The sequence below is a fragment of the Tachypleus tridentatus genome, chromosome 9, assembly GCF_004210375.1.
Source record: "Tachypleus tridentatus isolate NWPU-2018 chromosome 9, ASM421037v1, whole genome shotgun sequence".
Taxonomy (NCBI): Eukaryota; Metazoa; Arthropoda; class Merostomata; order Xiphosura; family Limulidae; genus Tachypleus; species Tachypleus tridentatus.
The window spans coordinates 121,183,808-121,209,448 of record NC_134833.1 but is presented as its reverse complement, the minus strand read 5'-3'; the positions used below and the strand labels follow the sequence as shown (position 1 = coordinate 121,209,448).

The following is a 25,641-nucleotide window of genomic DNA, read 5'->3' as shown; positions in this document are numbered from 1 at the left end:
AAACAACAGATCATTTAGTTAGGTTAACTGAAACAGTAATAGATAGCTTTAATAAAAGAGAATGTACTGTCTCTTGCTCCTCGACATTGAGAAGGCATTCGATACTGTACGGTATAATGATCTCCCATTCCGTATAAATGAAATAGGACTATCACGTGGAATTATTCGCTGTCTCGCTAACCTTTTAGAAAACAGACAATGTAGAGTAAATGTAAAGGGCACTTTCTCGGAGTTCTTTACTCCAGAATCCGGCCGTCCTCAAGGAGGGGTGGTTAGCCCTATTCTCTTCATCATGTATGTGAACAATATGCCACTTAAAGCTCCAGATCATGGATACTCATCGCAGTTCGCTGATGATGTAGGAGTCTGGAAAAGTGCCTCAACATCAGCAATAGCAGCCATAAATATACAATCGCATTTAAACAGAATATGTGATTACTGTCAAAAATGTAGAATAAAAAAAATACTGCAAAAACCCAACTAGTGATATTTACAAAGTTAACGAAACACCAAAAAGCACAACCACAGATTCACATGAATGGAACACTTCCGCAGACTGCTACATCAGCAAAATTTCTAGGACTAACGTATGATTCTAAACTTACATGGACAAATCATCTAAATAATGTGAAAACTAAAGTTTGGAGAAGAACAAACTATGCTAGTAGTCTAACTGGTAAAAACAGTGGCGCAACACTTGAAAACATCCTAAAAATATACAAAACATATATAAGACCTGTATTAGACTACGCAGTTCCAGCATATATGTTTGTATGTATGTATGTTTTTCTTATAGCAAAGCCACAAAGGGCTATCTGCTCAGCCCACCGAGGGGAATCGAACCCCTGATTTGAGCGTTGTGAATCCGGAGACATACCGCTATACTAGCGGGGGTCCTCCAGCATAGATTAATGTAAGTAAAGAACAATTAAAAACCAAACTGCAATCATTACAAAATACACTACATACGACAGAATATAAAGTACCTAGAATCACTTCTTCAAAGTTTATGCATAAATATTAAAACACACCAACAACAGCAGATAGACTTCTACATAGTACAATAAAATATTTTGATGAAACGTGGAGAAAAAGTGAACTACTATGCGAACTCGGCAGGTACTGTATATATGATGAAGATGAACCTAAACACTTATATATTGGATCATTAAGAAAAAAGTATTAAACAATTAAAAAAATAAAAAGTAATATATATATATTAATAATAATAATTAAGAAATAAAATAAAAACAGGCCACCTATGAGCTAGACTTTAGTGAGAAACTGCTGGTGAAAGATACATGGACATTGCCCTGATGAGAGCCTGAGAAAATGCGGGTTACTCTGGCCCTCATGAAGTAATTATTAATATACTAAACAGTTCACACCAACAAAGAAAAGGAAGAAGGAAGAGGTCAAGTGCAACTGACCCTCCTTGGTATACACATATATACCCAAACAATGAGTGAGATAGACCTGGTGATGCCAGTTAAACCTAGTGGAACGTTGTCAACAAAATAAACAAAAGTTTTACAGCAGTTAAAGAAAAGATGCGTGAATTACTGGCCTTTAAAAATTATTGTTCATCAACTAAAACATTTTATTTTTATTTTAACTTCGCACCACCTTGTCTTGTCTCTTTAATTCCATCTATAATAAACCGCTACATCTTTCCTTCTACATACAGGTCCTGGAATGTGTGATTGTTACGTGTGCTAGTTTTATCCATAAAATTACCACTCATTATCAGTTCAATGCATGCATTAGGCGTGTTTGAATTAACTTCTTTTCAAACTTTAACAATCTGCATAAAATAATGGTGCGACTCAATCAATAAAAGCAGCGTGGTTAGATCTACGGAGTTAACAACTAATACTATAAATGTTTATATTTTTATTAATAGCGTACTGTCTTTGTATAAAGAAATTTTCCGCATTTCTTAATCAACAGCTTTGGTTTAAAACATCGTTGGACCAAGCAAGACATATTCTTATTTCCATATATTGTATTTTCGTTCGCAAAAAGTCTTATCAAATAAAAGTCTCAACTTGATTTCTTGGAACTATAAAGATCTTTATTGTGGTGTACTGTTTAGGCACGTTTATAGAGCAACAAATAAGATATTTGTAATCACCAATACCTGAAAAAAAAACATATATTACAGTAAGAATTCGATTATACACGCACAAACTTATCAATAGTTTTGAAGAAATAAATATATTTTTGAAATTATATTAATTCGATACATACTGAGTTGGCAATCTAGTGTTTCAGAGGTAAGCCTATGGGCTCATAATGTAAAAATCTGGTTTTGATACCGTAAAAGACTGTTTAGTGTAAGGGTTTGATTAAGTTTTTAAAGGTTTAATATTTAATGATTATTTAATTTTCATAACAAGAGTGTTGAAGTTAATTATTTTAAAAGCGATAATTATAACAAATTTCTTTATATAACTCGGTCAGAGCGTACATTGTGTCAGTAATCCAATTGTTGTAGTACTGTTGACATCAGGTAATTCTAGCCTACTGTATTTTTCTCGCTGCCTTAAGTGAATATTTGTTACATCATAACGTCTTGTAGTTTGTAGAAAGTTGGAAGTCTCGGCTAGTAAAGAATATATAAATATATTTTGGGGAAAATGAATAAAGTTTAATGAAGTTAAATAAGCAAAATCACAAAGAAGAACTGCGTTAAAAAAAGCAAATCCAAACCTTGACTAATTATATTAGTTTTTTATAACTTAAAAACAAGCTGAAACAAAAATAAATTAAACAAAAAACGCTGCACTGATTGAACAGATATCAGGGTACAGTAATTAATAATTTAATCAAAGCTTATAATAAATTTTATTCTAAACAAAATTCTTATGTAGATTTACAATTTCTTTATGCTATTCCAAAACTACATAAATATTCAATTAAATTTAGATTCATTTCTAATTCAATAATAATAATTATCAAACAACTGGCTATATTATTAAGTAAATTATTTGATAAAATAAATAAAATGTTAGGGTTACGAATAAAAAACATACTTTTTGGATAATAAAAAATAATTAAGCTATTTTAAAATATTAATTGTTGTTGTTTTGAATTAAGCACAAAACTATAACAATGGGCTATCTGGGCTTTGCCCACCACGGGTATTGAAACCCGGTTTTCTTACAGCAAAGCCACATCAGGCTATCTACTGAGCTTACCGAGGGGGATATAATCCCTGATTTTAGTGTTGTAAATCCGTAGACTTACCGCTGTACTAGCAGGGTGCAATAGTAAAGATATAAATTTGCTACTCAATTAGAATAGTTAGCTCACATTTGAACTTCTATTACTTGTTTAAAAACCTGTTTATTGAAAAATATATAATTATTATAAATACAGAAACTTAATACATATTTTATGATTTTTGGAGCTGAATTGTCTTTTTACAGTTCTATTAAAGGATAACAGAACTGTTCTATTAATAAATTTAAAACAAATATTAAATCTTTTAATGGAATAGCGGTGTACAATGTGGTAAAATCAAGTATTTTAAGCTCGGGCTTCTTCGCCGACTCGGTGAGGGATTGGGGCCTTCTAGGGGCTCAAAACACCTTGCCATTACAGGAGGAGGTTGGGGCCTCTAAGGGGGCTCAGGCCCACTTGTTAGTTCAAAAGGAGGTTGGGGCCTCTGAGGAAGCTCAGTTCTAGAGAAGGTTCGGGCATCCTTGCCAGTTCTAGGAGAAATTTGGATTTCTGAGGAGGCTAGCCTCCTTGTTGGTTAGGCTAACATAATATAATATCTGAGCCACTCAGATAAACCTATGCCTAAGCAGTGTAGTCTGAAGAGGGTGCACGACCTTTTACTGCCGGATGTAACACAGAAGCAGCAGCAGAAGTAAATCGATCCCTTCTGAGGCTTTGATGGGTCTATCCTGCATTACACTTAACATCCAGGAAATGTGTAGTCGCGCAAAACAGTTCCATGCATTCCTTCTTTTCAACCGATTTTAGGTTGATGTAATATTCCTGCAGGAATCACTTTTCCTTCAACAATCGTTTTTCTGTCAAAACATTTTGGTCTTTTTGTTCGACTCATGCGCAAGGGGTGAAAATTTTCTTCAACCCCAACTTCTTAGGAAGTATTCTCGCATCACGTAGTGATGCTAAAGGACGGGTTGTAGACGTTGATGTCATAACTCAAGGTTATAAGATACGACTTGTTAATGTCTATGTGCCTGTTCGAGGGAAGGAATTAAGGATGTTCTTTTCTTCCTTGGACATGCTCTTAATAACACAGGCTGATATTGTCGTTGGTGGGGACTTCAACTCTGCGCTCGATCCCACCTCGCTAAGTATGGGGGAGATTCCCCTTTATGTTGATCAGAATACGCAGCCTCTGCGCTCTGTGTTGTCATACTTTGGCTTCCACAATGTCTGGCATACACTTTATGGAACTGCTGGATGGGTTAATTACTCTAATCTGTAATGATCCCGCCCAGTCCGAAGTTCTTTCCTCGTGGTGTCCCGTATCATTCCTGAATGTGGATACAAAGATCATGTATAAAGTCCTGTGTGCGTGTTTGAGTGCTACTATGCCCAATCTTGTCCTCAACATTCAGACGTTTAGTGGACAGGGTAGAAGTATCCAGCAAAACTTGATGCTTCTAGGTGACCTGTTCCATTACATCATGGATAGGAACATCCCTATAGTATTTGTGTTGCTTGATCAGAATAAGGCCTTTGATTGAGTCCACCACAAGGTTTTGTGGTACGTTCTGGAGAGTTATAGTTTTCCTCCAGTTTTGTGTTATGTACAAACCTTCTTCACGTCTTCTTTAAGCGGGATCTGAGTGAATGGATACTTGATGGCTCCATTTAACATTTGTCAAGGTGTTCGTCAAGGATGTTCATTGTCGTCATCTTTGTATAAGTTAGTGACAGAGTCCTGCTTTCCTATCTGTACCACTTGGTTTCGGTGCGTGGTATTTCGTTGCTGGGAAGGATGTCAGTCAAATATGCCATCCATGCGGATGACGTGATTTTTTTTATTGCCAACCAAACATATTTATATTTAGCCCAGGTGATTATCAACAAGTACTCTCATGCCAGTGCAGCCCAGCTTAACTACACCAAGTCTAGGGCTAGGTGGTTGGGCAAATGGGCTTTATCTGCAGACACTCCACGTGGTTTGGCATAGACTTCCTCTGTGGTTAAATGTTTTGGGATTCACTTCCTTGTGGAACGCGATGCTGCCTGGGAGGAGGTGATGCAGTGTGTCAGTTCGGCAGTTCAAGATTATCGCTACAGCCCTGCTAACTTGTTTGTCAGGGCAGAAGGGATCTAGAGGAGGATACTTCCCTAGATGTGGCATCTTGGGGCAGTTCTTCCTTTGAAGAACCTCAATGCATAAGCTGTCGAGGGGCAGGTCTGCATCTTCCTGTGGAGTGGTAAGACCGAGGGTGTGTCTCGATTGTCTTTAATAAAGTCACCCCACAAGGAAGGGCTGGGCATCCTATGCATCCGGATCAAGTGTCTGTCCCTTTCTTGTCTACAACTGTCTGCTCTCTGTCTTGGGAGAACCATCCCTGTAGCCAACTTGCACGTTTCTTCCTTGGCACAGGACTCAAGCAGTTTAGTGTTTCACCAAGCCTGAGTGAACCAATGTGTTTTAAACCTCTTAAATGGTATACTGACGCTGTTGCGGCGATTAGACGTTGTCGAGTTGAGTCACGTGATTTTTCGTTGACTACAGACTCCAGTTCTCCCTACCGTCTGCTTGCCCTGGAATGTACTTATAGGATAGAGCAGCACCATCCTACTCTTCCGTGGAGCGTTATTTGGGGCCGGGTGAAGAAGCGACATGATGATAGTTTCAGGCTTTCAACTGGCGCGCCGTTCACAATATACTACTGGTGAGAGAACATTTGTTCTCTCAATCATCAGTACTACCGAGAAATGCTCGGGTGGAGTTTATACTGCATACTTTGGTCCTCTGCCCGATATCGGATAGGTTATGGAAATAGGTAGCTCGTCTTTACCGTGTTTCTTCGATCTCGGCTAGGACCACACTGTATCACTTGCCGGTCCCTGTTCCCAGTCACCTGGCCTGTACGTTTCATTACACCGTAACAGTATTTAAGTAAGTCATCTGGCACCTCCACCAATATGTTTTGAGGGAGCTCCAGTGACGTACTTACTATAAAATACTGGTATAAGCTGTTACTCCACCTTGAGGTCCACTATCAGTTACTGGGACTGAGGGACTTTTATCATCTTTGGCGTCCGGATATCTCGCCCATATGTACGCTTGGCAGTGAAATGGCTCAGTTAATTTTTTAGATTGTACGTTAACTTATTTTATTTTATTTTTGTATTTTCACTTGTGTAATTGTATTTTGTACATGTATTTTCTTCTTTCATTTTTTATATATATCTGAATATATTTCTTGTTTCTAATTTTCAATTTGTATGTCACTGTACGTAGTTGTATATAATTACTTTTGAATTTGTATATGTCATTGTATGTTGTTGTATATATTTAATTTTTAATATGATAATAATTTTCACCTGTAAATCCAATGTTCATATTGTTATTTGTATATACTTAATATATTTTGTATATTTTCCGTTGTACTGTTTTTGTTTCAATAAATTCAAAATTATACTAGTTTGCTTGGATAGCTGGATGGGATGCTTCGTGCTGGTATAGTTCGTTTGCTGTGCTGTCAATTAGTGCCTTTCTACCATATTGGGAGCTGGAATGCTAACTTCAAGAGATGAGTTTTCAAGTTACTTATCCCCCAATGGTAGTGCCTTATTTTCTTATTTGTATTTCAACTGATGTTTTCCTTCTTTACTTGGAGAACAGTCTCCTTTCCACAACTGTCTGCAGGCAGTGAAGGGTGATATAGATGTGGGACGCTGTGGACTTTAGCACCCACATCTCGCTCTCCTAATTTCTATATTTATTACCACTCTTCTATTTCTTATGTGAGACTAGCAAATGGAAGTTTAGACTGATAGATGGTGTGGGTCGTACTTCGTCAGTCACCTCCATAACCTAGGGTACATATTATAATCCACATTATAGCTTGTACCATAAGATATTTTCAATTAGTGCAGCGTTGTTGTTTTTTAATATATTTTTGTTTCGGCTTGTGTTTAAGTTATAATAAACTAATATATTTATATATTTCATAGGTAACCATGTGAAAGCAAGTAAAGTCAGAAATAAATGTTAGTGAAAGGAAACGTAATGTCAGCCGCCATGTGAGTTATTAGCCTGAACGAGTGATTTCAATACAGTTTTACTGTAACAACAGAGATAGGGAAAACAGTTTGTTTGTCAGTTGGGTTCTAAAGTGCCTGAGCCAGCGTATCTAGCCAACAAAAGTTGTGAAGTTAGACAACGTTAAGTTAGAAGCTGTGATTATTAGTTTAGCCATTTTTTACTTATTTTTTATATATTTTTTACTTAAAGTGAGTTTCACAGTTTAACAGAGGTAAGGAGAATAATTCGTCATGTCAAAGGGTGTTCCGTGGACTTTGACGAAGATGAGACAATTATTTAAAATTGTGGATTCAACTGTGGTAATCCATGAGGTAATGTAAGTGAATTTATCGCAAATTATACAGTAAGAAACGGATTAGAGAAGATTAAGTCTTGTCTGATGGATTATAAAGTAACTGTACCAGTCTGTGTGGACTTTTGACAATAAAAGAAAATTATTTAGAGTTTTAGATACAACTGTAATATCATACCATGTAAAAAATTTCTATACATACGTTTGACTCTTTTTGAATATATAGTATTTTAAACCAAGTGGATTGTGTACTATTCGTTTATTGTTCGAATTTAATGCCAACAAGTGACGAACACCTTTTGTGAAAGAATCTCAGCTCACATGAATAAAGCCATGATAGTGGTAGTGAGTACAGCATAGATTGTGTAATCTTGTGCTTAAAAAATAAACATACTAATTGGAATCATACATGAGACGTTCGTTAGTCACAAAATAAACTTTGTAGCTAAAAACTATTGATTTATAATGTTCCTAGCTCCCTGACTTGTTGAGAGAGACTGACCTATATTTGTCTGTAACAGAATTACTTCGGTACATTTCGAGTGACAACACAAAAATGTGACAGCTGTGGCAGGAGTCTTACAAAGTGGCAGGCAATAAATACTACTTCAACTTTTGTGATGATGATCTCAATGTTCCATGGCTCAGCTGTGACAGAATAACGTCAATAGATATTGACAGAGAACACTGGAGTTTGACAGTTGAAACGAAATCTTACTCAGCAGTAAACAGATGGACATCTAACGTCACTTGAAAGTCCAGTATATTTTTCAGAATGCTTTATTTTGGGGTAACTGTTGACTGCTATACAAACAAAGGAAGGAGGTTTTGTTTTTGTTTTTTTTCTACAGTTAAAGTAGAAAATTATCAGAGGTTTTTCAGAAACGCAGATTACTAGTTTTACAATTATGCGATCCAGTTATATTTTCACTCATCGTGTGTTTTTGGTATATAAGAAGTAAGCCATTTGTTTATTTTACTTTACCACAAAACCACACATTTGGCTATCTGAACTCGGTCCACTGCGGAGAATCAAGCTCTGAATTTTAGCATTAGAAGTTAGTACACTTACCACTGACCCACTGAGAGGAGAAGAACAAGTGGCTATGAAATGGGTTTATTCTGTAATTCAATAGCTACACAATCTATTATTTACGGGAATTTTAATAGTGAGATACATTTTGGGATTTAAACACAACTTAATTCTACAACCTTAGTTTCTTAATATAACCAACATTAGAAACACGAATGTGGTTTTTAATTTATACTTATGGGATTAGTTGGTGAATAATAGAAAAAGATGCCCTCAGCTTGAGACTTTAAGAACCACTTCATGTAAGACACTTGCAAGTCAAGTTTATTGAAGAACAACATCTATTCGTGAAACTGAGATTCCGTGTTAATAATGTATTCCGTGGCCTGTGGTAATATTACACTCCCTGGTCTGTGGCCTGTGGTAATATTACACTCCCTGGTCTGTGGCCTGTGGTAATATTACACTCCCTGGTCCGTGGCCTGTGGTAATATTACACTCCCTGGTCTGTGACCTGTGCTAATGTCGAACTCCGTGTTTATATGAAGTCTGTGACCTATGGTTATGTTGGACTCCCTGACATGTGACCTGTATTAATTTTGACTCTGAGTTGTTTAAAATAAAGACAATTTTGTGAAAAACCAACTAATTTATTCTGCTTCCTAAAGGAAAGTGAACCAGATCATAGAATTTTCTTCTATTCCGAATATAAAAGTTGAACTATTTTGTGCTATTATGATGTATATATGCATGTATATATATATATTTAAATGCATCATGATTTTACTTTCTAGACATGGACATTTTTAGGAAAGAGAGAAAGAGACACAAACTACTAATTTTTGATCAAAGAAATAACATTTTTAAAGGATCATTGTCGTCTGCTTGACCAAGTGATTACAGTGCCGGATTGTGGATCTGAAGTTCTGTGATTCGCGCCCGTTACTGCTTAAACGAAAAATCACGATCCACACTTTGTGTTTGTGACGAGGTGCGTTACAGAATACTGACAGACAAAAATCTTATTTTAGATTAGATCAATATAGGAGTTGGTGGTAGGTAGTGATGACATAGCTGCTTTCCCTCTAGTCTATTATTTTCAAAATGAATTAGGAACAACTAGCTTAGATAGTCTTGAATAGTTTTGTGCGAAATTAGACAAACAACAACAATAATTGTCTATCTTGCTGTGCAGAACACACCACGTCACGTTTTCCTGAAGTGTGTGTGTTTTCTCAAAGGCACATCAGGCTAAATGGTGAGCCCACCGATAGGAATCGAACCCCTTATTTTAGCGTTGTAAATCCGGAGACATACCTCTGGACTAACGGGGGCTTCGTGAAGTCAAATATTCATTCACTGTCGGATAATTAATCTGAGAGCACAATCAAATTAAATATTTTCGATACCAGCTGTCAAAGAGTAATTAATTAATTCATGATTTCATCAGTTTATCTGTTACTGACAGTCATTTTATTGTTATAAATACTGAGTTTGAGATTCGACGAAGAAATAGAGATACGAAATTAGCACAAAATAATTTTATTCTCAACTTTGCGTACGTTCGTTAACAGTTATGAAACAGCTCGCTTGTCTTTCGTTAATTCTCGCGAGGAAACGAGAATCGTCTGTTAATTCCCAGTTGCGTCACTTAGTTACTTCAAAAGCTCACGATGGTTTATCATGCTGAAAGGGCGAACATCTTTGGTGTGATGGGGATTCGAACCCACGACCCTCAGATTATGAGTCGAGTGCCCTAACCACCTGGTCATGCCAGCCCCAATATCATAGTTCAAAATGGAGCGTGTTGTTAGAACACCATGACAGATATCTATATGTATGATTACATCACAGTACCACAAAGTAGTGAACATGTTTTAAAGCCTCCATGGCATCATTTATAATTAACTGTCCTAAAGAGGGTGCTTAATACTAACTCATTTATAAATTAAATTGTCATAGAAAGAACGCTTAAGAGTAATACGCCTATAATTAATTTATTGTATAAAGGACGAAACAATATTTAAAACTTATTGTTTAAATATTTTCAGTACTAAATTATCATATTAATTAATTTATACAATTATAATTAATTCGTCCTAAAATATGATACAATAATTACAACTTAATCAATCAAGTATTTTCAAGGATATTAAATATTATTTATTGTAACACGCGCACATCATAAATTTTTACCAGGCACACAATACATGTCTGTAGGTTTAAATTTATATTATGTAATAAATAAAACACGTACAACGAAACTGTTAATAAAAAGTCTATAGAAAGTCTGGAAAAATCTCCTCTTCCACCGTCATCTCCAGCCTACTGAGTTATGTACTTTATTATGCATTCATTCAATAGAAAACGTACGTTCTTAATAATTTTGAAACACTAATAGTATTCGTTGTTAGTTTGATGTGTATGTTTTTTAATGACTTCTACCATTATGTGGCATTAAAAACTGAATTAAACAGCCGATACTACGAAAATTACTTTGAGGAAATTTTTGCAGATTCGATTTGCCAATTACTCAAGAAAGATAACACCACTGAATTCATTTCGTTATAGGTTTTATAGAACGTTTCTTTTTTTTTAATGGCCCGGCATGCCCAGATGGTTAGGGCACTCAACTCACAATATGAGAGTCACAGGTTCGAATCCTGTCACACCAAATATGCTCGCCCTTTTAGCCGTGGGGGCGTTATAATGTGACGGTCAATCCCACCATTCGTTTGTAAAAGAGTAGCCCAAGATTTGGCGGTGGGTGGTGATGACTAGCTGCCTTCCCTCTAGTCTCACCCTGTAAAATTAGGGACGGTTATCGCAGATAGCCCTCTTGTAGCTATACGCGAAATTAAAAAACAAACTCCTGAACTTATTTTAACTACAATAGAAAAAGTAAATCAAAGTAAAATAAATATATATATACCACTGGATGAATCGTTTAAAACTGAAGTTACAACAGTACAATTGTCAGTAGGTAGTGCCAATCACAAATTATAAAATATCAGTCCTGACTGACTTAAGAAAAAATCAGTTATTGCTGTAAATAACAACAACGACGATCTTCGTTGTGCTAAGGCAATAGTACTGGGCTTAGGGTATCTCAGGGAGAGATCCAAATTATAATTATGTTAGAGATAAATGACAACCACTACTGACTCGCACGTCTAAAGATTTAAATAGTTCAGAGAACTGTAACATTTGTTATAGTAATGAAAGCTTGAAATGTTAATCTGTTGTCTGTAACAGAAATTGCAAATATTTAGATTGTTACAATCAACATAAATCAAAGAATGGTAGACAAACAAAATTTTCATGTGATAAATTTTACCAGTGCAAGAATTGTTTTTATTATTATATCATTATTGACAGTTTGTTTGTTTGTTTGTTTTGGAATTTCGCACAAAGCTACTCGAGGGCTATCTGTGCTAGCCGTCCCTAATTTAGCAGTGTAAGACTAGAGGGAAGGCAGCTAGTCATCACCACCCACCGCCAACTCTTGGGCTACTCTTTTACCAACGAATAGTGGGATTGACCGTAACATTATACACCCCCACGGCTGGGAGGGCGAGCATGTTTAGCGCGACGCGGGCGCGAACCCGCGACCCTCAGATTACGAGTCGCACGCCTTACGCGCTTGGCCATGCCAAGCCACATTTCAGACGGATTTAACGATCCACCTCTGGCAGTTATTTTGGATAATTTACAAAAGAGCTGGACGAACATTATATAACATCGTGGGTCAGTGGTGGTAAAAAAAATACTGTCATTTATGCAGCGACGGAAAGTCATGCTGTAAGATCAGAGGTTTTACCCTTAATTTTGTCAAAAGTGAAAAATTAAATTTTCCATCAATGAAAAGTATAATAACTGATATATCCAGTTATATATATATCCATATTTCAGCCTCTTATAACAGTGACTAATCATAAGAATATTTGCAGAAACTTAAAGACGTAGATAAATTACAATAAAGAAGAATTATCGTCCAGTTTAAACCAAACGATACACCCTTCAATATGGATACCGATTTTCTTTTGCTTCCAATAGAGCTAACTACTCGCCTTGGTCTGTGGACTGATAAAAAGGGCATGTGCACAGCCTTGGGGTGATTCGGAAGTGTGCTTAACCATGCTCTATATCAGGTGAGCCACTTTACAATGTTTATCATTAGAGTTTAGGATGGATAACTGTCTACGACACTGTTTTACATGTTTAGTGGCAGGTCTGACATTAAGTGGTAAACTACACTTTGTAAGCTGACTTTTAACTTATCGTGAAGTAATTTACGACGCTCCTTTAAACGCTACATGGTTTTATGGTGAATTTTAATCGTTATATACGAAAAATAATGCATTCAGTTTATCAAAGGCTAACCTGAAGGGCTATCTGCGCTCGCCGTCCCTAATTTTGCAGTGTAAGAGGGAAGGCAGTTAGTCATCACCACCCACCGCCAACTCTTGGGATACTTTTTACCAACGAATAGTGGGATTGACTATAACTTTATAACGCCTCCATAGCTGAAAAGGCGAGCACGTTTGGTGGGACGGGGATTCGAATCTGCAACCCTCAAATTACGAGTCGAATGCCTTAACCACTTGGCCAAATAAAAAAGGAAAACAAAGTTTCATAGATTACTTTAATCTAATCCTGCCCCAAAGAATTTCAAGTGCCGCGACTATTGAGGATTCTCTCTTGTTTTGAGTCGTATTATGTTAAAATTAAGTTTTTAATTTTAATGGGCTAGCACCAAAAAAAAAGGAAAATAATAAATGTTACCCACACAGTAACATAAAAATCAACAATTCAAAGACATGCACGAGTGATGACGCACATCTCGATGGTGGTATATTTGTTCGTTTTGTTTTGTTTTGAATTTCGCGCAAAGCTATTCGAGGACTATCTGCGCTAGCCGTCCCTAATTTAGCTGTGTAAGGCTAGAGGGAAAGCAGCTAGTCATCATCACTCACCGCCAACTCTTGAGCTATTTTTTTACCAACGAATAGTGGGATCGAACGTCACATTGCAATGCCCCCACGTATGTTTTGTGCGACAGGGATCCGAACACGCGACCCTCAAATCACGTGTCGAGCGCTTTGATCGCCTGGCCATGCCGAGCCCATTTTAAATTTAAAAAAAGATCAAACAATTTAACAAAAAATGCGAATAAAGATACAAAATCAGCTGTAACAGTCTGATATGAATATTTTCACTTAAAAAGAATCGTTTTCTGTACGGTGAGAAAACAGTACGTTTAGCACGCTAAGATACGGGGTTTGATTCCCCGCGGTGGAAACAGTAGATAGCTCAGAGTGGCTTTGCTAAAAACAAACAATCTAACATTTCTTTTTCTTTTTGTGTTCAGAGATTCGATTCCCCTCAGTGGACTCAGCAGATAGCACGATGAACCTCTGCTGTAACAAAATACACATACACACTGTTTTTGTTTCAGTGAATTACAGAAAAGTAACAGACGATAGATTATAAGTCAAATTAAGGGACTGTATTCAACTAATTTCAAAGCTGAAATGCCAGATTAATATACAGTCTACAGAAGTCTATTTATTAACACACCCTTTTCATAAATATGGAATTAAACCCTTGTAAATGATGTACGAAACTAATTAATTTATAAATTTCTTCATGCTGTACAAAACCTTACTTAAAGCTGGATAGTGTGATAATATTGATCAGTTGTCACTTCCAAATATCATCTTGTATTTTTCTTTTCTTTAATAATAATTATTTCGTCCTGAAGTTGCTTTGATTTGATAGTTTGTTAACTTTGCTTTAACCGACGAAGCGTCATTTTACATGTTTAATATCTGAGTGAGATTAAACAGTTTCTGATTGCAATTAATTCCACAAATGATTAGATTATTTCTGTTTACAATTATATATACACACGAATATGATTAAGCTGTTTCTGTTTATAACTAGTTGTGCATACGAATATCATTAGATTGTTTATGTTTACATCTAGATGTACACACCAATATGATTACACTATTTCTGTTTATAACTTGTTGTACATACGAATATTACACTATGTAACACAAATTTTGTTCCTGGAAAGTATGTGTTATTTCTTAATTGCTTGTGTTGTAAAAGTACACAAAATGACTATTATTCCCTTCAAACTTTGCTTTTATGGCCTGGATAATTACATTTAGAAATTAACCTATTTTATATGTAAAAACGGGCAAATTTGGACATTTTTACTTACATAAGGTCTGAATAAAACAACATTTGAATCAAGATTTATATGTATTTACACTAAAGTTATACAAAAATGTTTAGCAGTGACTAGTTTTTCGAGATTTGAGACTATAATGTAAATCACTTTCACGTATCAACCCCCAAATATATTCTCCCATCATGTTTTTGTTATACGCTCCCAGGTCACAAAAGCAAAGTTTGAAGAGAAAAAATAGGTATTTTTCATTTATTTTAGGCATAAGCAATTGGGAAATAACACTTCCTGTCAGGAACAAGAAAAAGTAAACATTTTGTTACATAGTGGTATTGGACTGTTTATGTTTACATGTAGATGTACACACGAATATGATTAAGCTGTTTCTGTTTACAAGTAGGTTCACATAGAGTGTTATTAAATTGTTTATGTTTATAATTAGATCTACACACGAAGGTAATTAAACTGTTTAGAAACAGGTCTACAAATAAATATAATTAAACAAAGTTTCTATTTACATCTCAATGCATTTAAACAATATTTCTAATATTTATCTCATTCGTTGACCAAGAAAGAAACTTTAGGCGTGAAGCACTTATGGAAGATCTAAAGTAGTTAGGGATGTCGTTCTGTTTAATATCACCCATATAAACAGATTTATAGAACAAGAAATAATAATGATTTGAGGATGTTAAAAATTAATTTAGAAGTCCAATGGATTATTTTAATACGTTAAACCTCTACTGCATCCGTTAGGACTCTAACACGGCGTTAATATCCTCAACGTACTGTTAGTAAATACATCGATATCCTAACTTACAATCCTATGCAAAAACCTTTCGAATGTCTAGAGAAAACATTTAAGAGAATGTTTCTAAAAGTCTAAATGTTCTCAAGCGTTTCGTTAACGTTTTTAATAAAATGTTGACTTCCAACCATGAAGTATGAACGTTTTCAAGTGTGTTATTAAAATAGTACACAACCAGGCATCTCCACCATATCATTAATAACCAGTTCAGTATATAAGAAATACAATGCGTGGAAAAGAAGTGTACAGCTTCTAAATATAGACTACATAATCGATGCATTTGTAAGAACGTTACTTGCGAAGAAACAGCGGAAAATACCAACTCGTACGTTAATAGAATATCTAACACGCATGTCACATCTAAAACTTCAATACTCACAATGTTCTTGCCAGAATTATACTCAAAAACAGATGACATCTCAATCAGGATACATAAACTTTGTATTTTTCAGGTTTTAATTAAAATAATTAACCTAAAATGAACTGGTATAAAGGTTGGTATCATATGACATTTTTAAAATATTAATTTGATTGAACTTATACATTTTCATAATGGTTAAAAACATTCTTGACATTATTTTTGCATGTATTGATGAAATGTAATGATACAATACTTACAAATACAGGTATGAAGATGTATTTTAAATTCGTAACATATCACATGATTTTAATAGTTCACCTATTAATATATATACGTTATTTATTTTACATTCTTGGTTCGGTTTATTTCAAAAATATAAATTAAAAAATTAAATTATTTTATTATAACCTGAACTTGTTAGATACGAATATTAATGTTTGATTAACTGATGACAGTAATCCATTTGGCCTGACAGAGCCAGGTGGTTAAGACACTCGACTCGTAATCTGAGGATTGTGGATTCGAATCCCCTTTACACCAAATATGATCGCCCTTTCAGCCGTGGGGACGTTATAATGTGACGGTAAATCCCATTATTCTTTCGTAAAAGAGTAGCCCAAGAGATGGCGGGGGGTGGTGATGACTAGCTGCCTTCCCTCTAGTCTTACACTGCAAAATTAAGGACAGCTAGCGCAGATAGCCCTCGAGTAGCTTTTCGTGAAATTCAAAACAAACAAACATTCCATTTAATTTTAACAACATTAGTGAACTGTAAATTATCGATAGCTCCAGACGAAACTATAATAAAAAAATATTGAGCTATTAAACATATGGCCCGGCATGGCCAGGTGTTTCAGGCACTCGACTCGTAATCTGAGGTTTGCGGGTTCGAATCTCCTTCAAATCAAACATGCTCATTCTTTCAGCCGTAGGGGCGATATAAAATTACCGTTAATCCCACTATTAGTTGGTAAAAGAATAGCCCAAGAGCTGGTGGTGGGTGGTGATGATTAGCTTCCTTCCCTCTATTCTTACACTGCTAAATTAGGGACGTAGATAGCCCTCTTGTAGCTTTGCGCGAAATTCAAAACAAACCAATGAATTTTTTCCTGGAGGTGTAAGTTATAATTTTATTTACGTTAATAGAATTGTTAGATGTATGTCTTTCTTTTTTTATCATAAACTTATAGATTTATTCAACTAACTACTACTCGATTTAACTCTTTCGTTTCTAAATATCATAAATCGGTAGACTGAATAAACAATGGTTAGATTAAACATTGTTGAATTTAACTCTTTCATTTTTTTGACATTAGAAGATAAATGAAAATTGGGAAACTAAAAACTTAGAAATAAGGATCATAGAAAGCGAGGAAACAAAGTTGTAAGTACTGTAAACATTATTTTCTCAAACTACAAATTCTTGTTTTGGTTCCACCATATGCAATTCTAGGTAACTGTGTGAAGTCAAAATAGGGACTTGTAGTCTCATTTCCAAAACAATGTCTACAGTATCCCCTACCTTATTTCCTTGACTTTTTACGATCCTCATCTGCAGGTCTTTAAATTTCCAATTGTTGATTTATCTTGTTTTCCTCGCTTTTTAATACTCAATTATAAGTAAAGAATTAAGGTCAGGCATGGCCAGGTGGGTTAAGACACTCGACTCGTAATCTGATGGTTGCGGGTTCGAATCCCCGTTACACCAAATATGATCGGCCTTTCAGCCTTGGGGGCGTTATAATGTGACGGTCAATCCCACAATTCGTTGGTAAAAGAGTAGCCCAAGAGTTGGCGTTGGGTGGTGATGACTAGTTGTCTTCCCTCTAGTCTTACACTGCTGAAGTAGGAACGGCTAGCGTAGATAGCTCTCGTGTAGCTTTGCGCGAAATTCAAAAACCAAACAAGCAAAGGATTACTTGATGTGGTAGCTAAATTTTTACATAGCTAGTAGTTAGCTGATACGGTTCGGTATGATTTACCTTAACTATTGACTATTTGATCGCATTAGCTCGAGATGTAAAACTGGCAAAGAAATTTTTTTTATAGAACATAGTGAATATTTATAGTTTCTGTGTGACTAAATTCTCTGTATATAATGCATCGAAATTGGCAAAATATATGGCTAGACTGAAAGACAATCCTGTTAAGCGCAGATAACATTTTACCAATAGTAAAGCAATCTTTTTAAGTAAAACATACGTCTAAAACATCACTTTAGATAAACCTTCGCGTCTTTTAATGTGACTATTCTACGAATGTGTGTAATAAAATTTAACATCATACATACTGAATTTTTTTTAACTTCTTCACTATATACATGATATTGGATTTGGTTCCCTAAAGACAACATTTCTATAGTGTACAAAATATCTAGTATCTACATGTTACACTCATCTAATGTTCATCTATTTTTGGCTGGTAATTAATGTTTCACCCCGTACGTAAACGCTTTTTAAAGGAATACCAAATGTCTATAAAAAATGCTAACCTCAAGGTGTAGTGATAACATAGTTTACACTAAAATTATGATGTTTTCTTAGTTAATGTAAAATTCAGAAGAAATAAGTCGACTTTCCAATACCTCTAAGACCTTTCTAGTACATTCTTTAGTATTGTACAAAATATTTGAGTACAATATACCAAGCTGGCAAAAAAATAATAATAATTACAAAGGGCCCATTTTGAGTGGATTTTCTTTTCCTTATAATTCTAACACACGTGTTGGTTTTGTGCATTTGTTTATACATTGCAGCCTCAGCAGTCAGTAGTAAAGATTTTAAAGTGTTTTTGAACTGATTCTTCACTGTTTAAGGTGGTTTTTGCCCGAACATTCTCTTATGCAATTCCTATTATAAACCACTACTGTAGCTCATGACAATCCTTTAGACTTACCAAACAATTTTAGATTAAATACGGGTGGATTTAACTCTTTCATATTCTACATATTTACTTAACAGTGATGACTTAAGATTATTGAAATCACCTTAAGAAATAAGAATAAACTACTTTATAAATATGGCTCTAAGGAGTTTAACAGAAGAAACAAAATGAATGTTTTAAAGCAAATCTCAAAGTAACAAATTACCAGAATCTATATTTTGATTAAAACAAACAGTAGGAAGAAATTTATAAACACCATGCTGCCCATGCCAAACGATACGCAGAGGTATGAGATTGTATATAAACTAATTCAATAGACATACCTTAAAACGTGATTAATAGGTGACATATGAAGTGGTCGTGAAGACGTTATGATGCTACAGCCGCAAGAACTCCATGATTGCTTCTAATGAAACGTTTCGCTTTGAACATTTGCCGGGAAAATCATAAAGAGATTCTGATAATTTCGACAAATTAATCCACTAAAATACATCTAGCTCTTAATTTTCAAAGTGTTGAATGAAGTATCTTATTTACGTGTTCCTTAGAAAGTTTTAACGATCAACTCGTTATGAAGTAAAATTATTTTATAGTTTTACTCATTGCGCTAATTAAAAAACACAAAAAGTATTTGTTTCCTGAATTTCGTGCAAAGCTACACGAGGGCTATCTGCGCTAGCAGTTCTAATTTTGCAGTGTAAGACTAGAGGGAAGGCAGCTTGTCATCACCACCCACCACCAACTCTTTTACCAACGAGTAGTGGGATTTACCGTAATATTATAACGCCCCCACGGCTGAAAGGACAAGCATGTTTGGTGTAACGGGAATTCGAACTCGCAACCCTCAGATTACGAGTCGAGTGCCTTAACTAAGTGGCTCTACCGGACCACGCAAAAAGGAAGTCTATGTTAAAGCACAACTGAAAATAATGTAGTTATTAAATGATCCTAATGGTGATGTAATGTAAGAGTTTTGTATATTTAACACACAGAAATGTTATCCTTAACTTCAAACATTAACCATCATTCTCCTCTTTTTAGATATTTTTATAAGTATTTACATTTTCTGATTATGTAGTTTTCCATTTTATAAGTAAATAAATATAGAAATTGAGTAACATGCAATTAGACTCCCAAAGTATCATATAATAGGTAGAACTTTATCTTCATGTTGCCATTACGGGTATGTAAATTCTATGGAAATTGGTCAATACTGTCACGTTCGCTAAATTCCATCGGCCATTCCTAATCGGAAAAAGACTGATTATCACAGAGATTCAGGGAGCAAGGGACCAGCCTGCTATTACAAATAGATTTGAAATATTACAGAGAATTATGCTCTCAAGGGACGTTAAAATCACGTTTTGTTTTGTAATTACGTCGTAACTCCCCATTTTATGTGAATGAAAAAAAATCACTTTACTGTTTCTTAAAAGAAAAAGAGCATGAAACGTTCTGGAAGGTTTACACACAGTACGTGGCAAACATGTAAATTATATATAACATGGCTATACAGTATATATAAATTAAAATTTTATCTAAAAATAATGGATTATTTAGCCAATTATAATTTAATGTAAGTTATGTTTGATTTAATGATTTTCTTTTAGAGCACACATTTATAGCATTTTTACATTAACGTAACAGTTTACGAGAAACGAGTACTTCAGAAGGACAGTCTTAAGAAAAGTTTATATGACAGGTGGAATGAAATGTTAACATGACTGGAAAGTTGGATAACATAAGGATGAGTAGATTAAATGTTACAACATAATTAATAGAGTAAATAATATAACATCATCGAAATGTTGAATAACGTAACATGATGAGTAGGTTACACAATGTAACGTGATGAGTAGGTTAAGTAATGTAACATGTTAATTAGATTAAATTAATGTGATGAGTACATTAACTAATATAATGTGATGAGTAGAATAAATAATGTAGTCTGATGAGGAGGTTATGCAATGTAACATGATGAGTAAGATAAATAATGTAACTTGATGAAGAGGTTAAATAATGTAGCATGATTAGAAGGGTAATGATGTAACATGGTAGGTGATAGATTAAATAACCTAACACGATGATAAAATAATACAAATATTTACAAACATGTATGTTATGATAAATTTTTCCTCAAACCAAAACATTTCAAAAATAGTGCGAGTTCTGAAAATTTGTCACATTAACTCTGAATCAAACAAATGAAGTATAGTTTTATACAGAAGTGTAGTGTGAGCGTTACAACTAATCATTTAATTTGCAAGATATGTAGGGATATATCACAGTCTGATCAAAATCAGACATTTCTGAATCGAAACAACAAGAATTTATAGAATGTCAACAAAACTTATACAGTATATAATAAGAAACCTTACACACAATGAACAGCGCATATAATAAGAAACCTTACACACAATGAACAGCGCATCTGAGGAAATTTATTGTGCATAAAGAAAAACCCGAAAATGCACATAAAAAGAAAAACATTACACGATACACCAAGAGAAACACTAGGCAGCATATGAAAAGAAAACATTACATGCTAAACCAAGAGAAACATTAGATAGCACATTAAAGAAAACATTACATGCTACACCAAGATAAACATTAGACAGCATATGAAAATAAAACATTACATGGAAAACCAAAAGAAACATTAGATAGCACATTAAAGAAAACATTACATGATACATCAAGAGAAACATTAGACAGCATGTGAAAAGAAAACATTACATGCTACACCAAATAATTTTTTCTTCTCGGTGTTCATAATATTAATAAAGTAAAGGTACATAATTCATAAAATACATAAGTATTAATTCGCAATGTAATATCAAATAACATTATTTGAAAACAATAGCTGTAATAATTATACATAAGAATAACAATTATTATTAAAGTATTATACCAAGAGGAAATTAAATTGTATCACTGTCTTTAATAACACAATAAATATACTATATGACCAAATGTATGTGGACACCTCTTCTAATTAACGAGTTCGGCTATTTCAGCCACACCCATTGCTCACAGGTGCATAAAATCAAGTATACAGGTATGCAATCTCATATACACACATTGGCAGTAGAACGGGTCGTACTGAAGGGCTCAATGATTTTCAACGTGACACTATCATAGGATGCCACCTTTCCAACAAGTTAGTTCTTCAAATTTCTGCCGTGATAGATCTAGCCCGGTCAACTGTAAATGCTGTTATTGTAAAGTGAAAACGTCTAAGAGCAATAACAGCTCAGCCACGAAGCGGTAGACCACACAAGCTCACAGAACGGGACCGCCGAGTGCCGAAGCGCGTATCGTGTAAAAATCGTCCGTCCACAGTTGTAACACCCACTATCGAGTTACAAACTGCCCCTGGAAGCAACGCCAGCATATAAACTGTTCATCGGGAGCTTCATGAAATGGGTTTCCACTGCCGAGCAGCCGCACACAGGCCTAAGATCACCATGTGCAATACCATTGGACTCTGGAGCAGTGGAAACACATTCTCTGGAGTGATGAATCACGCTTCACTATCTGGCAATCCGACGGACGAACCTGGGTTTAGTAGATGCCAGAAGAAAGCTACCTGCCTGAATGCATAGTGTCAACTGTAAAGTTTAGTCGAGAAGAAATAATGGTCTGGGCCTGATTTTCATGGTTTGGGCTAGGCTCTTTAGTTCCAGTGAAAGGAAATCTTAATGCTACAGCATACAATGACATTCTAGAGCATTGTGTACTTCTAACTTTGTGGCAACAGTTTGGGGAAGACCCTTTTTTGTTTCAACATGACAATGCCCCGTGCACGGAGCGAGGTTTATAAAGACATGGTTTACCGTGGTTGGTGTGGAAGAACTTGAATGGCCTGCACAGAGCCCTGACCTAAACCCATCGAACACATTTGGGATGACTTGGAACGCCGACTTCGAGCCAGGTTTTCCCGCCCGACCTCACTGATGCTCTTGTGGCTAAATAGGAGCGTATTCCCACAGCCATGTTCCGAAATATAGTGAAAAGCCTTCCCAGAAGAGTAGGTGATGGTTAGGTGTCCACATACTTTCGGCCACGTAGTGTATCTAAATACTTAATAAGTAATCATACTAGTATCATGAGTTTGCTATTCGTCTGGTAAACGTTAGGCGAATGAAAGTTACGATTCTTTCTTTATAAAAATAATCTGAGCTATTCTTAAATGACTTACAAGTGCTACATAAAAAAAATAAACTTATGCAAGTTCGAATTCTCAGCGTGAACATTATTTTGAACGTGTGCGTGTGTTTGTTAAGACCGGGACTTGGATTTCTAAAAGAGTGATTATTTAACCAAATAAAAGCAAAGAAAGATTCAATGTTAGATGTAGTTATGAATAAAGAAAAGCTCAATACTAGATACAGTCAAACGTAAAGAAAATGTCCTCAGTATTATATATAGCCAAGAGAATAGAAACATTTTTCAATATTAGTTGCTGTTAAGAGTAAAAAAAAAATTATCCCGTAACTAAGCGCTCCGTTTAAAGATTTATAACGCTAAGAAGTGGGTTTTGATTCGTGGTGAGCAAAAAAAAGATAGCCCATTATATAGCCTTTTCTTTGAAAAAAAAACAATTGTTATTAAATGTGGGTAACAGTGAAAAGGACTCAATATTAAATGTAATCAAAAGTAAGTAAAACTCAGTTTGAAACAGCAACAACACAATACCGGATAAGCAAGTGATAAGACAACGTCCTCAATATTATGAGTACAGTGGTACTTATAGTAGGAACAAGCCAGATGTGTAACATAAATTAAAATCTCAAACACACTGCAAACATCATGTAAACAAAACTTTGTAAGCACTTTACGCACACTTTTTAGTAGTAAACAAACCAATTGCAGAATAACGAGCTATTCAAGTAATTGAGAAAGTCAGTAGAGTAAATACAAATCACAAATTTGTCAGTGTGACTGACTAACGACGTTGAAAAGGCATAGCTCTCTCGTGTCTTCACCTGAAACAAATCTTAACACACATGTTTGAATTATGAAATTTGAAAATTTCAAAAATCTGTGGTTTAATACTATTCTTTTGACCCATCCCTTAACAGTAGGTAAGCTTTTACAAGCAATGTATGACTATTGTAGCATTCTTTCTGACTTCTGATATTTAATGATGTCATTCATTTTTTGAGGTCACGCAATTTGATTACATAGTGTATCTGTAATTGGTTTCTGAAACAATATTTTAAATTTAGTTTGAACAACTATTAAGTTACAAAAAAATCACACGAAGTATGAATGGGCGGAACGATAGCCACATTCACTTTTAGGTTGCACCGTGTGAAAAACCATCAAATGTTGTAATGTTAACTCTCCCATACCTACCTTGTTTTCTTACATTTTGGTGCTTGCATTCCCACTTCTTGATTATTTTATTTAAAAGTTCTTCACACTTGTCAGATGGAGGCATGGTTGTTTTAAACTTTTAATACCAGGTGTAGTCACAAATAAGTAAAAATATCCCAATGTTAAAAATACAATCAAGACAGCGCATTACTAAAGACAAACACTTTTCCCGTTACGACCCTAATCCCAACTATTTTGGTGTTGGCCAATACTTTTTATTATAAGTGAAGCTAACCCAGTCAGTAATCCTATAGGACGAGCATGTTCAGTGACGGGATAGGAGCACTTGATCTTGAGATTACGAGTGGAACATTTTAACCACTGAGCTATTAGATACAATCACTACTATAAAAAAACTCCCCAACAATATCAGAAACAGTCGTGAGAGATGGAAAACCACTCAAAATAGATATAGTTAACACCATAGACACACTTTAATACTGTATACAATTGGCATTGTAGAAATTATTCTGCTTTAGATATAGTCATTAACACAGGAAAACATCTCAATGTCTTAGGTATATGGTAGGCTCACTACGTCAAGCGAGCGTTCAAACTCTGGGCCGTGAAAAGCGAATCAACAAATTTTATATATATATATATATAAAAGAGTAACTTTAAAGTATATTATTTACCTTTAATAACACCAAATGGACAACACAGCTGCATGGTCTAACAATTCCATTTCGTGTGAAACTGGCGTTTGTTAACACGTGTTTCAAGGCACACTCCGTTCTTTCTCTGCTAGTCTTTTCACTGTCGATGCAGCATGGTAAATCTGTCCCAGGTCTCCTGCACTGCATGAGGAGAAGCAGAACGAGCCACGTGCTACATCACTTTCAGTCGATGGCGTTACTGAATGAAATGTCAGCTACACTGGTGGTATTTTAAATGTCGACTGATCTCATGAAAGAAAGACGAAGGAGAAGTTTATTTAGTGGATAAAATAATGTTATCTGTCGACACTGATGGCAAGATTTTTTTTATTTTGCTTTGCTTTCAATTCTAATTATAAAAAAATGCGAAGTGAGAAAATATTACAGATAGGAAATAGTAGGCGAGTATGATGTGTCCACACACACACGATGTGTCGCTAATAGTAGAAGAAACGAAATAAGTGATCTATTGCGCATGTTTACAAATACATGTTAAATCTGCTAAGTCAATTTAAGTGGATTCTCAGAATCAAATATTAGCTACAGCCATTGGTCTTTAATAAATATGGCTTATTTTTTATTCTATTATTTTAGCTACACATTTTACATTACGTGTTTTGTTGTTGTATACCTAAAACCAAAACCCCCAAAACTTTTACACTTAATCAAAATCACTTTGTTTTTATAAAAAAATGTCGTTCGCACACTCAAAATACGGTAGGTACCACTTTCGGCAAACGGTTGTGGTGTCATT

General features: G+C 35.1%; 1 protein-coding gene across 1 annotated transcript in view; it reads right to left on the bottom strand.

Annotated features, from left to right (window-relative positions):
* The window catches only part of LOC143226218 (liprin-alpha-1-like), a 106,313-nt gene extending 81,019 nt beyond the window's left edge, over positions 1–25,294 (bottom strand). The window contains exon 1 of the mRNA XM_076456924.1: positions 24,867–25,294. Within this exon, the coding sequence (XP_076313039.1) occupies positions 24,867–25,034 (168 nt within the window). The 5' untranslated portion in view covers positions 25,035–25,294. The remainder of the gene's footprint in view (positions 1–24,866) is intronic.
* Positions 25,295–25,641: the final 347 nt, after the last annotated feature.